This window comes from Misgurnus anguillicaudatus, chromosome 14, assembly GCF_027580225.2.
Source record: "Misgurnus anguillicaudatus chromosome 14, ASM2758022v2, whole genome shotgun sequence".
Classification (NCBI taxonomy): Eukaryota; Metazoa; Chordata; class Actinopteri; order Cypriniformes; family Cobitidae; genus Misgurnus; species Misgurnus anguillicaudatus.
In genome coordinates, this window is record NC_073350.2 from 7,091,739 (window position 1) to 7,106,795 (window position 15,057).

Sequence of the window (15,057 nt, forward strand, 5' to 3'; positions counted from 1 at the left end):
AAAAATCACCAAATTTTATTTTGTGCCATCATACTTACTCGTGTAACAGTCTTTAAATAAGGAAAACATGGAAGTGTTTGGTGGCTTCTAAATTCATCCCTGTTTGGATCCTAAGGAATGAATGGGGCTAGGCTAAATGCTAACAAATGTACAAAAATTAAGTGCACGTATTGAATAAAGATAGGTATGTATTAATCTATCTAAGTTAAATAAAATATAGTAAAAAATTTGAAAAACGGTGGTGTTTTCCTTTAACCCGTACATACTTTGAGACCACAGCTCTGTCTTTCCTCAGGCTTTCTGTGCCTGGTTTCTCTTTGGCCACATCTCCTTTCTTAGGTGCTGGTTTCTTCAGTTTTTTATTTCGTACTGTACTGATCTTCTCAGCGCTGTGTTTGGCCAATAACTTAAACACAACACAACGACATTGAACCTCAAACGTTGTATGCTTGTTATTGTAAATTAAGATTTAGACAGATGATGACTATAAACCGATAAGACACATACACTCACCTAAAGGATTATTAGGAACACCTGTTCAATTTCTCATTAATGCAATGATGTAATGGTGTGGGGGATGTTTTCTTGGCACACTTTAGGCCCCTTAGTGCCAATTGGGCATCGTTTAAATACCACAGCCTACCTGAGCATTGTTTCTGACCATGTCAATCCCTTTATGACCACCATGTACTTATCCTCTGATGGCTACTTCCAGCAGGATAATGCACCATGTCACAAAGCTCGAATCATTTCAAATTGGTTTCTTGAACATGACAATGAGTTCGCTGTACTAAAATGGCCTCCAAAGGCACGACCAGATCTCAACCCAATATAGCATCTTTAGGATATGGTGGATCGGGTGCTTCGTGCCCTGGATGTGCATCCCACAAATTCCAACATTTCTAAAAAATGCTTTCAGCACCTTGTTGAATCAATGCCACATAGAATGAAGGCAGTTCTGAAGGCGAATGGGTGTCAAACACAGTATTAGTATGGTGTTCCTAATAATCCTTTAGATGAGTGTATATGAATGTGTTGTTGTGATAAGTTTACATACAGTACTACATATGCAGAATCTTCCAAATGTGAATACTTCATTAAAAAATATAATAAATGATAAAAATTGCAGTTTGTTTTTTTTCCTTTTATTTTTCAAACCTCATTAGATAAAATGTAATCATACTGTTTTGTCTGATAGGTAACTAATGTAATGTCAGACTGATAGGAGCCCTTTGGACCAGTAAGAGTAATATGTAGAAATGTAACTATAATGTACCTTCTCATTAAGGTTACACTGTTCAGCACAAATGTCCAACACAACAGTACATGTCTGCCGGCCGATTTCCTCCAAGAAGGTCACACAAAGCTTCAAAGTCTGCTGCTCCATGTCTTCAGTCTACATTAACACAAACACACACGCACGTACGCACAATTAAATCACAATTCCCTCTGCAATGATTTTTGTCCGTCTTAAGTCAGTATTTTATTTCTTTGTTTTATCTTTTGAGAATGAATTGTTATTTGTTAATTAATTTAGTAATTTAGACTACAGTATATAGCCTATGGGGTAATCCAGAGATCCTCCTAAATTGTTCGCCAGTTCGCCTGCGCATTCAATTAAGTGAATGATGGTAAACAAACTTGGCTTGCTGTCCTAAGAGGGAGCTCGAACCCAAGGCTCAAGTTCAACCAATCAGAGTCATCATGCCCATTCAAACTGAGGGAGCACGTGCCAGTCTTTTGGAGCCAAATGGATTTTGCATGCAAGCTTTAACTCAAGAAGCGTCCATTAAAGGATTAGTCCATTTTCTTTAAAAAAAATCCAGATAATTTACTCACCACCATGTCATCCAAAATGTTGATGTCTTTCTTTGTTCAGTCGAGAAGAAATTATTATTTTTGAGGAAAACATTCCAGGATTTGTCTCATTTTAATGGACTTTAATGGACCCCAACACGTAACAGTTTTAATGCAGTTTAAGCTTGCAGTTTCAAAGGACTCTAAACGATCTCAAACGAGGCATAAGGGTCTTATCTAGTGAATTGATTGTCATTTTTGACAAGAAAAATAAAAAATATGCACTTTTAAACCACAACTTCTCTTCTATCTCCAGTCCTGTGAAGCGCCAGCGCGACCTCACGTAATTGCGTAGTGACGTAGAAAGACATTAATTAGTATCATTCCTCATACAACAACGTCTGAACGTTTTTTGTTAGGGGTGCCGAAAATTATCGGTTTCGGGCCGAAATAAAAAAATCCAGCCAAAAAGTCAACCGAAAATGAATGTCAACCGCGCCCCTCCCATCCGTGCGATAGCGCTTGGGTTTCACCCACGGTGATCAGTTGTCACACACCCCTCCCCTTCGTGCTCACGTTTTTATGTGGAGCGACTGTTGCGCTGTTTGAGATTCAACCTCGGTCTCTGTGTGTGCGCGCGTTTAAGTGCCTTCAATAGTGCACATTCGAGAGAAACGCTTTAAAAAAAAAAAAAAGCAAAAATAAAATCTCTCTGTTATTGACAGGGCACATATAAACAAAATTATCTCCACCGTATTCTTTTTCTAATAAAAACATTTGTTTATGTCTTAAGTGTATGTATAGATTACAGTCAGATTAACCTACTTAAGTCTGTGTCATTAATGTTAATCAAACAACCCATGACAAAGAGACAAATAGCTCTAAAAATAATAATATATTTAATTTATTGTGTTATGATTCATTTAATTTGATTTCTGTACCTAATGCTAATTTCAGATCTTATTAATGTACAACTTTGTTCTTTTTTGTAAATGTTTGCAATTTCTTTATTGTTTATTAGATTTTTCCCACCTGCTTAAATAATCTGATCTGTGCCTCAAAAACTGTAATGTGATCCGAACTGAGTTTTTTTATCCGTCACACACTCCTAGTAAAGTTAGTACACAGTGATAGCCATAAATGCAATTGTACTAATAATTGGCATAATAATTTCTTTCGGTGTTTCGGTTTTTCGGCCTTGGTTTCCTTTTTTCGGTTTTGGCCAAGAATTTTAATTTCGGTGCACTCCTAGTTTTTGTTTCTTCACACTTGTAAACACTGGGGCGTAGTTTCGCATTCATCCTCCGTGACCTCTTGACGTGACGAATAGCATGAGGTCGCGCTGGCGCATCACAGGACCGGAGATAGACGAGAAGTTGTGGTTTAGAAAGTGAATATTTTTTATTTTTCTTGACAAAAAAAAAAGACAATCATTTCGCTAGATAAGACCCTTATGCCTCGTTTGGGATTGTTTATAGTCCTTTGAAACTCCGTTGAAAAAAACTGTTAAGTGTTGAGTTAAGTGTTAAGTGTTGGAGTCCATTAAAGTCCATTAAAATGAGAAAAATCCTGCAATGTTTTCCTCAAAAAACATAATTTCTTCTCGACTGAACAAAGAAAGACATCAACATTTTGGATGACATGGTGGCGAGTAAATTATCTGGATTTTGTTTTAAGAAAATGGAAAAATCCTTTAATCTGTTCATTCTCTTTTCATCTGTTTAATATGCACAATATTATCACTTCTCCTCTGCATCCTTGTCACTTTTCAGAGATTTTCAACATTTGGTATGGTTTTCATTTTGTTACATGTTACTTTATTCAGGCGGCAGGCACAGCAGGGTTACAGGCTTCTTGCTAGTGCATTTTGCTATCTGAAATATTGAAACGTCGTCAGATACGCTCACCACATTTCCAAACCCCAGTATGGTAATGTGCAGTTAACATCTGCTGTTTAAAAAATGTATGGTTTAAAATGTGACAGTCTTCACGTTATAAATTTCTAGATTCATCTTGGTACAACGACAGAGTTTACTGTGGCGCGGAGTCATGCTCACAGTCACATATGAGGTCAAATTTTTGCTTCCTAATTTTATATAAACATTGTTTTAAAAGTCATTATCGAACATTAACATCGATCATGTGACTTGCTTATGTCATTTTCGTTGTTTATATACTTTATGGATTTAAAACTACATTAATTTTATAGCATAACATAGTTGTTGTGCAAATGCATTAATGACACAATTAAACAAGTCATTAAATGAAGTTTATTAAACTAAGTTCGGGACCAATCAGCAGGAAGAGGTGCTTTTAGGGGCTGTTTACACTTGGTATTAAGATGTGTTTTTGTCGATCGGATCACAAGTGGACGAGAAAGACACATCACATTTACAACTGGTATTTAAATCAGTCTCTTTTGTCCACTTTCGACCGCTTCTGTGCTGAATACTGTGAGGGGGTGGTCTGTGAGACGGTGGGCCAGTCTCTCCGCTTTCATTTAAACGCGAGCGGGAGTAATGATGAGTTTATATGGATGCAAACTAATATTATGTCACAGTCCACTGTTTGTTTAGCAAGTAAACATTGCACAGTGTTTTGGATGTGTATATGTTAGAGCTTTCTCTGAATTTTCAGTGCAATTTATAAAAATAAAATCGCGCAACTTTCACACGCCTGCAATACGAAACTGCGGAGATCAGCCGCTTTAGTTTTATCAATGAAAGTTTAAATAGCGCTGTACATCGTGTGTTAGTGCCAGAAGTCAGAAAAGACATAAAACATTGTGCTCAGTACCTCAGATTAGATAAATGGGTGGAGAGAAGGCGGTCGCGTGTGGCTGTTCGAACACATTCAACCACATGTGCGTATACACTACAAAAGCAATCCGATCGAAAGGGGTTTCGACTACCTCTGAATGTGGTTGAAAGTGGTCGAAAGTGGACGCGTTCAAAACGTTTTGAACACCGTTTACACCTGGCATTAACGTCGTCCACTTAATTAATATTTACACCCGAACAGACTAATTTCTAATAGGGATGCACTACACTGACCTCTTCTGGACACAGTGGGTGGAGACAGTGACTGAAGTGTGAACAGACCGCTGGGAATGCCATGAGGTAACGATGCATAGAGGCGTCTTCAGAGCTCTGAGAAAACATCTTCTCAAACACACGCGCGTGAAAACTACAGAAACACAACATTAAAATATGAACAAATAGTACATATGCGCTTTCAGATGCTTCATCTTTTACTCATCTGCACTTTAATCTTTAAAGATATTTCAGAAGGGTCAAAAATATATTGACTGCCACTTAAAACAAAAGTACTTATTACATCATGCATGACACAATTAAAACATGTTGACGTTTCTTTACAAGAAGTGTAGCTTTAATCGTAAAGACACAGCAGAGACTGACCAGAGAACAGAGAGATCAGCGGTTTCAAAAAGGAGTTCATTGACACTGTCCATCATCCTTGTGTGAAACTGGGTCATGTTCATGATCTTAGCGATGTCAGGATAATCCTTCAGTGACAGAGGAGCTTTACCAATACTGGTGTAAGCCTGAAAATATATATCACACACAGCTGTCAAACTGAGATTTATAATCCATCTCACAGTCATGCAGTCATGTACTGATTTATATTTACATTGCCATTCATAACCATTTACAGTAGCACTTAGTTGAGTTCACAATAATAACTTATTATCGATCAAAGCTACAATAAAACATTAACTGACAAAATGAACTAAAAATCCAAAGATGATGTAAAATTCATTCAGCTGTGCACAAACAGTACCTGCAGTCTTAACCAATCTAGTCTGAAGGGTTTCAGGTCAAATTCTTCTCCGGCATTTACTGTTTAAAAAAGATCATCAAATAAAACCAAACCAATCTGTACACAGAACTGTTCACATGTGTGCTAAGAGGTTTATCTATGGCTCATCTTATCTTACAGTTCTTAAGAGTCATTGTAGACAGAGTTGAGACGAATGATGACAGAAGGACCGATTCTTCCTCTGGACAGACATTCATACCCTAAAATGAGGACAAGATAGAAAACTTTAGCATTTAGTAGCATAAGATGTCTGTAGATTTACTGCACTGCCATAGAGAAAGAATGATGTTTGTTTGAGTACCTGAATGGTGTCATTCAACACTAGAGCATCATACTGTGATAAATACTGAAGATGATAGCGCTGTATAACATAACTGTGATGAGTCAATAGTGAACGCAGCTTCTCCATGTGGTACAGGATCTCTGCTATCTGTCTGAAGAACAAATACGATCATTATAGCAATCTTTTAAGCTTGTTTTTTGCCCCACCTTGTAGTCACTGAGCCTTAACTGCTCTACAATGTGGTCAATTGTGAGGGAGGTCACTTCCAAATACAAGCATGGCCCATGGTTTAATCCCACCCTGTAACACTGTTTGACCGTTTTTTTTTGTGCAAGGTATAAAAGAATTGCAATTTAATTTGGATTTTGTCATACTCGCACATGCGACACCATCAGGAAGTGATACGTTTTACAATACAACTGAAAGAAAAGAAAGAAATGCACGTTCTGTAACACACTGTCTGATGCTAAATTATAAACGCAACACTTTTTCAACACTATTTCTTCTTTGCTGAGATAATCCATACACCTCACAAGTGTGGCATATCAAGATGGTGATTAGACAGCATGATTATTGCACAGGTGTGCCTTAGGCTGGCCACAATAAAAGGCCACTCGAAAATCTGCAGTTTTATCACACAGGAGGACAATGCCACAGATGTCGCAAGTTTTAAAGGAGCATGCGGTTGGCATGCTGACTTCAGGAATGTCCACCAGAGCTGTTGTCCGTGAATTGAATGTTTATTTCTTATGTGCTTACAGGAGAATGTAGTATGTAGCAATGCGCATGCATTGAACATACTGATACATGTACGGGTCAAATAAACTATACTTTCGACCACGTGCATATGTATTAAACAGTCTACTTTGGGCTTAAGTACCTAAGCTTCTGTTTCGTATGTGATGATTCCCCTTTAATAGGTGATACATGGTGATTCCCGTTTGGTAATTCACCTCTTCCTCCAGGAGAGGGCAGAAAACTACAGCTGTGCACACTTTAAAGGTCAATTCACATTGGTCCAACAACAACCAACTCCAATAAACCCCAACATTCCAAAGTCTGATTTACTTTGATCCAACAACTGCCAACCTGTTTGTTGGATCAGTGTGAATTGGCTTTTAGACAACTAATTTCCTTGGAAAATCGATCTATTACTAAATTAAATTGCTGATTCGCCTCTTATGATTCAAATCACTTTGGTGTCTACCAAAGATTTGCACCCCTCCCTTCCACATATTATAAAGTCTAATACAAACTAAGTCTAAGTCAAAACTTACGAGTCTGCGTAATCCTCAGGCGTTTTGGTCTTTGTGATATTCTCAGCGTGACGCGCAAGCCAAAGTACTTCATCACGAGAGAACGACAGGGCCATGAACACAAATAAAGCCTGGAGGAGACACACAGTCATGACATGTAAAAGCATATACTTCATTAAAGGCATGCACAACAGTAACAGGCGTAGCTTGATGACGCTGTAAAGGAGCGTGGAATAATAGAAGTTGCTACGGAAATCAATCCAATGGGACTCATAAATTATCTTCATGGATGATGTAATTGAATAAAGGTTTATATACGTTACCCTACAACATGAGCCAACACTCAGACCGACAGGTGGATGACATCAAAGTACAATGAGAGGGAGTCGACTCCTCCGCATGATTTCTTGAATCGCTCTTTCGCAGTAATGTAATGTCATCCACCCGTCAGTCTGCGCAGTGTCGCATTAAGTCAAACACATCTATGGTTTTTACAGCAGTAAATGTGGAAAGCGAGAATAATGTAGATACGGGACCACTGACAGGAGACGGAGGAGGGATGTTGCACAGATTAAAATGCTGAATTTCTCTGAATTAAAAATTTGTTGGAAACATTTGGGATAAAGTGAAGAAAATCTTACGAATTGTGCCTATAAAGTTTACAAATGAGAATAAAGCCTTGGGTCCAAGCAGGGCCGGTTCATCCTCCAAAACCTTGGTAAGTTCTTTCAAGGCATTTCTCAGAAAGCTTCGTTTCTCTCTTCGCAATGTCCCGCTGGACAACAAAAGATCAATAAGAGGAAACAGTTTTAAATAATCAAGTAAGGAAAGCGCTGTTTTGAAAACAACTGGAAAGCTCATAACACTTTATATGATGTACAAATTATTCTAAATAAAAATGCTTACCAGTTAGCAAGGGCAAACTCTTTGCATTCTTTGATGTCAGCAATGCGCTTACTGTGTCTAAGAATATAAAAAAGTTCAACCGTTTACATTATAAGAAATAACTGAGATATTATCCAAAAATGTATGAAATATATTTCTATTGAAGTGACATTACAAACACTTTCACTCAAAAAACATACATCAGTGTATATACTGTCTTACCCTTTAAGATTATCAAAGAAATCTTCAGAGAGTTTGTGTATGTTCAAAACTTCATCTCGGATGATTGAGATGTAAAGGCCGTTACGAAGAGCCATCTTCCATAAATTCTGAGAGCCGGCATTTGTATTTAAACTACTGTGGCACAACAGGAATCCCATGAGAATCAGCAAATAAAAAACATACAAATGCAGTTATAAAAACATATAAATCTGATACAACAGTCAGTGATGTGTTAATTATTGGACACACTGTAAAAAAAATGCAGCATGAAGTTAAAACAACTTTTAACTTTTGCAAGTCAACTCAACCTACCATTTTATGTTTTGACCTGTAAAAAGTTGACATTTACTTATAACAACAAATTGAAATTGTTTAACTTAATTTGTTAAGTTAAGGTAACAAAATATATGTTAATTTGACAAAAAATTATTTTGCTGTGCAAAGACTAAACACAGTACACAGTTTGACAAAACACTTTTTAGATGGCATAGTCATGGTTTGGCCCAGCTCAGACTATTTGAACATGTAGGCCTAGTTTCATTAGCTAGGACAATACCCTAGTTAAATTCAGAAGTATCTTTTATAAACATGCTTTAGAAAAAGACGTTACTGGTGTGAATCTTGAGACAAATCAATGCCACTGTGACTGGGATGTTATAAAATCTGTCAGTGCAAGTTATTATCAATTGAGACAGCTCAAACATGTGTTTTAGTCTAGGTCTAGTCTTAATCCTTGTCTGTGAAGTCAGGGGTTAAACTATATATAATCAAATCAGAATCAAAGTTAAAATCAAGAATCATTTTACAGCCAGGCAACATTTTGTCCAAAATTCATACAAAAACCCAACACTAGGGTTTTAGGCCATATGCCATATGCTGTCTGCATCAGATGCAGAAAAGCTTATACACGCTTTTATGACCTCTAGAATAGACTATTGTAACTCGTTACTTGAGGGATATCACGCAAATCAGGTAAACAATTTACAGCTGGTTCAAAATGCCGCTGCAAGAGTGCTTACTCAATCTAAAAAGTATGACCACATAAGTCCAATTCTGGCATCTTTACACTCACTACCAGTTAAATATCGCATACAATTTAAAATATTACTAATCACCTACAAAGCCTTAAATGGCCTAGTGTCCTCGTATATTAAAGAACTACTATCAGAATACAATCCATCACGTAAACTGCGCTCACAAAATTCTGGTCACTTAATTATCCCTAGAATATCAAAAGTGTCTAAAGGTGGTAGATCCTTTTCCTACTTAGCACCTAAGCTCTGGAATGATTTACCAAATAATGTTCGAGTATCAGACACAGTCGATCACTTTAAATCTAAACTTAAGACATTCTTCTTTAACAAAGCATTCACATAAAATGTCCAGTAAATGTACTTATCTCGCAATCAGTTAGTTTGTCTAGAACAAAGCACTCACATAACTCATCTGGGTAATATACTTATGCCGCAATAGTTAGCCTGTCTGGAACCGAGCTGATTTAAACAACAATACTGTATGACACTTGCATTACATGTGAACAGCCCCTACGCTAATAGGATTCTGTATCTCTCTCCCTGTCTCGTCCTTGACCCTGGGGACAATGAGACAAACAGACCCTGTTCCTGCAGCTGTGAAGGTCATCACACCACTGATCTACTGACCGTTCTTCAACGAGATGCCAAGCCGATGCCTGACCAGCGACCAACGGCGGGACCAGTTTAATTAGTTTACCTGTTCTCATACCCCGATAGTATTTATATATATATATATATATATATATATATATATATATATATATATATATATATATATATATATATATATATATATATAAATGTATCTCTCTCATGGGTTTTTCTCCTCCTAGGAGTTTCCCCCCTGGACTAGGAGGGTTTTTCTCCTAGGGGTTTTTTTCATCCCCTGGAGAGTCCGCAACATTTGGCTTAACTTTATACTTTACTGTATACGTTACATTATTACTACGCTCGCTTTTCCTACATTTATTAATGTAAAGCTGAAACAATTAACAATTGTGAAAAGCGCTATATAAATAACATTGAATTGAACTTGATCCTCTAAAGCTGTGAAGTGCTTTAGATAAACTGTCAAAAGTTAGTTAATGGCTCATCTGTGTGCTGAGAGATAACATCTCAACTCAATTTGTTTTATAAATACAACCATAATGTGAAGTTGATGTATGTAAGCGATAATGCACATACAACCTGTTTATTACCTGTTTATTACAATCATCAAAAAACATCATACTGTTTTTGAAATACATTAAAGTAAGAGATAACTGTATGCATTAACATCATACAATGCCTTCATACATCTGAATGTTAAAATAAAATGCCCTGTTAAATGTCTTTTAATATCTGCATCCAACTAAGCTCAATTGAAAAAATGCAGTATTTATTTTCCACAAAGTGCTGGTTTAGATCCTTTAACTGAATTTAGTTTGGTGTAACTCATGGCTTGTTGAAGTTGTGTGGTTTGCGTGCAGATAATACAGTAATGATGAAATGAATGTTCATGTGTCAATCATAGATACTCACTGAGAATCCAGCGCTCCATCACCTCCATAGATAAATACTCACAAGCCATCTATAAACAACACTGAATGTCAGAACCATTTACACTCAACTAAATAATATTGTAAATTAAAAATGACATTGAAGGAATAGATATTGAAAATGACTTTAAATGTTTTTTCACTAAGAAAGCTTTTAAAATGAAACTTTGCTTGTTGTATTAATATTGTGAGATTTTCTGCTTTGCTGTCACATGTGTCTTTCATCACGAGATATGCAAGAACCAGTCAAATTTGACATTATCCATGTACTTATTTGAATATATTGCTGGGATTTGTTTGTTTACATTTCACTTTTGTTAAATAAACCTTAAATATGAATGTTTTCGTGTCTCACAAACATATATTAACAGACTGGAGTCATTCATGAAAGATGAATGTGCTTTTATGAGCTTCAGCAGGTTTCTGATGGTAATTGTTGATCTGTACATTGATTGATAAGTGTTTTAAAGACAGTGAAGTAGATGAAGTACATACAGTTTCACAGCACGCAGGGTTGAGCATTGCTGCAGGAGAAGCCAACAGTGACAACATCTGAGCACTGCGCCACTGTTCAGCAGACAGATTCCTCCGTGGATAAATCAGATTTAACGACAGAAGAGCCTCTGTTACAGACTTTACAACAAACACACATTAGATTAGACCGTATTGAAGCATATCAAAGTTTGATTTTAAATTAATAGAGATGCTCTAAAATGAATTTAGACTCAGTAAAACATCCAGAAGTCCTAGAATAGTTCAAGTAACCCAGACATCTCACCTTGGTGTGAGGACCAAACTCCTCTGAAAGTTTTTTCCAGGGATGATCGTACTCTAAGAACATCTGTCCAAGACGAGGGTATGTGGGGTCACTGCACAAACACACACACACACACACACACATTTTCAAATTTATCCAATGCTTTTCATGACAATTAACAGCAGGGAAATGTTTCACCACATTTTTCAAATGCCCATTATCCAGTTATTAGACACAACAGGGGCAACCCTGTATCACGAAATTATGTACCTATAGTCACTTAATTTTTTGAGTCTTTTTGCGTGAACATGTCACGTATTTTTGTTTACGTGTCATTGTCACGTATTTGTTACTCAACTGTTTTGTCCTATTTTCTTACCATTGTCGCTTCGGTTTAGGGTTAGATTTGCATAAAATTACATCCTTACCCAAACCCAACTCTTACCCTAACGCCAGGCGACAATGGTTTAAAAATCATAAAATATAAAAAATAAATCATAAAAAAAGCTATAAACCAATACTTAAAGTGACATCCTAATGCAAATCCAAATCTAACCCTAAACCGAAGCGACAATGGGTTTGAAAATAGGACAATACAGTTGAGTAACAAATACGTGACAGTGACACGTAAACAGAAATATGTGACATGTTCACGCAAAAAGGCGGAAAAACGTGTCAGTGTCACGGAAAAGACTCACAAAATTACGTGACTATAGGTACGTAATTTCGTGATACAGGGTTGCTAAACCGAAGCGACAATGGTAAGAAAATAGGACAAAACAGTTGCGTAACAAATACATGCCAGTGACACGTAAACAAAAAAACGTGACAATGGTTTAAAAATCATAAAATATAAAAAATAAATCATAAAAAAAGCCATAAACCAATACTTAAAGTGACATCCTAATGCAAATCCAAATCTAACCCTAAACCGAAGCGACAATGGGTTTGAAAATAGGACAAAACAGTTGAGTAACAAATATGTGACAGTGACACGTAAACAGAAATACGTGACATGTTCACGCAAAAAGGCGGAAAAACGTGTCAGTGTCACGGAAAAGACTCACAAAATTACGTGACTATAGGTCAGGCTTGTGCACAATTCAGAATTTCAGAATTGGCCTCCATTCAATTCATGAATTGGAATTTGAATTGAACAGGAAGTTGAATTTGAATTGGAATTGGAATGACAGGAAGTGGAATTAAATTCATGGCAATTCAAAGAAATTCCACAGTCACACAACAGAAAGAATCTCACATACATTCAGTGTTAGGAAAATTACTTTGGAAAATTGTTTGACAACCATTTTAAATACTTGGTAAAATTAAAGCATTCTGGGAAATGAAGTCATGTTACATTGTGTTCCATAAAATTACAATTGCAAAAAAATCAAACTTAATTATGTGTTATGTGACTAGAGTTTTTAACATTAATTGCTGGGGGAAAACATTTCCTGTAAATGTAATCTGTACAAACGAATATATTTATAGAATATGTAATGCAGTCATATCTGATATATACTGAAAGCTTCATTTTTAACACTTCACTTACTGTATAATATGTATAAGAATTTCTTTGAATTTCTATTGAATTGCAATTCTGCTTCCTTTAATTCAAATTCGAATTGTAATTCCACATCCTGTTTTTGACATAAATTCAAATTCAATTCAAATTCAAGAATTGAATTGGAATTTAGGAGTCATTCTCAATTCAATTCTGAATTCTGCACAAGCCTGCTATAGGTACGTAATTTCGTGATACAGGGTTGCTAAACCGAAGCGACAATGGTAAGAAAATAGGACAAAACAGTTGCGTAACAAATACATGCCAGTGACACGTAAACAAAAAAACGTGACATGTTCAGGCAAAAAGGTAAAAAACGTGTCAGTGTCACCGAAAAGATACAAAATTACGTGACTATAGGTATATAAATTCGTGATACAGGGTTACTTAACTGAAGCGGCAATGGTAAGAAAATAGGACAAAACACTTGAATAACAAATACATGCCAGTGATACGTAAACAAAAAAAACGTGACATGTTCACGCAAAAAGGCGGAAAAACGTGTCAGTGTTAGGGAAAGACTTTAAATACGTAATTAGGTGATACTGGGTTGACGGGATATAGAATAACTAAGCAATATGTTACAAGAGGCTGGACTGTATAAAGCAAAGAAATTTGTACCAACAAAACTTTCTAATTATCTAAGTCATTAAAAATTGTCCTTCCACTGGAAAAAATAATCCCTGAGTGACTTATAACAGTAACTGATTGTTTCACACATGCGTTTACATTGTTAAGTTTAGTGATACACTGATTACAGAGGTCATAGATGTGTTTTATAATAAATAAACCACAGCTAATGACCAATCAGAATCAAGGACGGGAACTAACCGTATTATAAACATGAAACATGCTTAATCAGTATTTGTGAAAACTATATGAAAAACTTCCAAGGTTATAGTTTCTGAACTTTAGATGTAAGTGGGTTGGGGTGTTTTTGAGGATTAAAAGAAACTGAAGTCCATGACATACAGTATTTACAGTTAATTAATCAAATGAAATAATAGGTTTTCACTGTTAAAAACAACACAATCAGTGGTATTTTTGGGGCAACATGAATGCATTGCCTTACACATCTCTGTTATTACAATAACAACACATTTTGTGTTATTTTTAACACATCTTGTGTTGTCACTTTTATTTATTTCAACACAGTGCTCATTCAGGACATCATGTGGTTACATTACCTGCTTCCATTTGACAGCTCATATGCACAGTTATACATTCCCACAAGTGCCTTCTTGTCATCAATGCGGGACAACATGTATATGACCGAAGCGTAGGTGACAATAAGATCCAGGTAGTTCTTGGTGAAGTCAAAATTTACAGCCTGAAATTATTTATAAATACAGATGATTGTAAAACCGTCTCTGTCTCGTTTTCTTACAATTTTCTCTTTAATGCTCTTACTTACTATGCTAAAGAAGCACTGACAGGCATCTATTGTGTTCAGCAATTCATAAACGTGATCCTAGAAAAACAACAACAACCAAAAAATTAATCAAATAACTGTCAAATAACTCACAACTTAGGTGCAGTTGTGACATTAAGGTAAGAAAGTCAGGCTCGAACTCAAAGGTTGCCAGTTTGATTCTGAACTGAGGTTTTTACAAAGACACACTGTTAGATAATAATACAAATAGTATTCTTACATATTAACACCAGTTAAATACTTTTAACTGTTGCCATTTCCCATGTATTGGTGTTATAAATGGCATCAATGTTTCCAGGGGCGTAGCACCAAATGTTGGGTCCTGGTTAGAGAACGAAGGGCTGGGCCTTCAAATATCTTTTAATTAAAAAAGTATTTAAAATAAAAATAAACCCATAATTTTCTCATATTGCATCCAATATATATCACTTTTTTCTTCAGCCATATTT

General features: G+C 36.1%; 1 protein-coding gene across 1 annotated transcript in view; it reads right to left on the reverse strand.

Annotated features, from left to right (window-relative positions):
- nckap1l (NCK associated protein 1 like) overlaps positions 1 to 15,057 on the reverse strand; it is a 40,464-nt gene that overhangs the window by 19,484 nt on the left and 5,923 nt on the right. Inside the window, exons 4-19 of the mRNA XM_073875789.1 lie at positions 14,591 to 14,647; positions 14,364 to 14,506; positions 11,634 to 11,724; positions 11,351 to 11,488; positions 10,839 to 10,887; positions 8,284 to 8,440; positions 8,083 to 8,139; positions 7,855 to 7,951; positions 7,198 to 7,307; positions 5,939 to 6,071; positions 5,756 to 5,837; positions 5,599 to 5,657; positions 5,217 to 5,362; positions 4,851 to 4,983; positions 1,277 to 1,396; positions 267 to 406 (exon numbers count right to left, since the gene is read on the reverse strand). Of these exons, the coding sequence (XP_073731890.1) occupies positions 267 to 406; positions 1,277 to 1,396; positions 4,851 to 4,983; positions 5,217 to 5,362; positions 5,599 to 5,657; positions 5,756 to 5,837; positions 5,939 to 6,071; positions 7,198 to 7,307; positions 7,855 to 7,951; positions 8,083 to 8,139; positions 8,284 to 8,440; positions 10,839 to 10,887; positions 11,351 to 11,488; positions 11,634 to 11,724; positions 14,364 to 14,506; positions 14,591 to 14,647 (1,712 nt within the window). The remainder of the gene's footprint in view (positions 1 to 266; positions 407 to 1,276; positions 1,397 to 4,850; positions 4,984 to 5,216; positions 5,363 to 5,598; positions 5,658 to 5,755; positions 5,838 to 5,938; positions 6,072 to 7,197; positions 7,308 to 7,854; positions 7,952 to 8,082; positions 8,140 to 8,283; positions 8,441 to 10,838; positions 10,888 to 11,350; positions 11,489 to 11,633; positions 11,725 to 14,363; positions 14,507 to 14,590; positions 14,648 to 15,057) is intronic.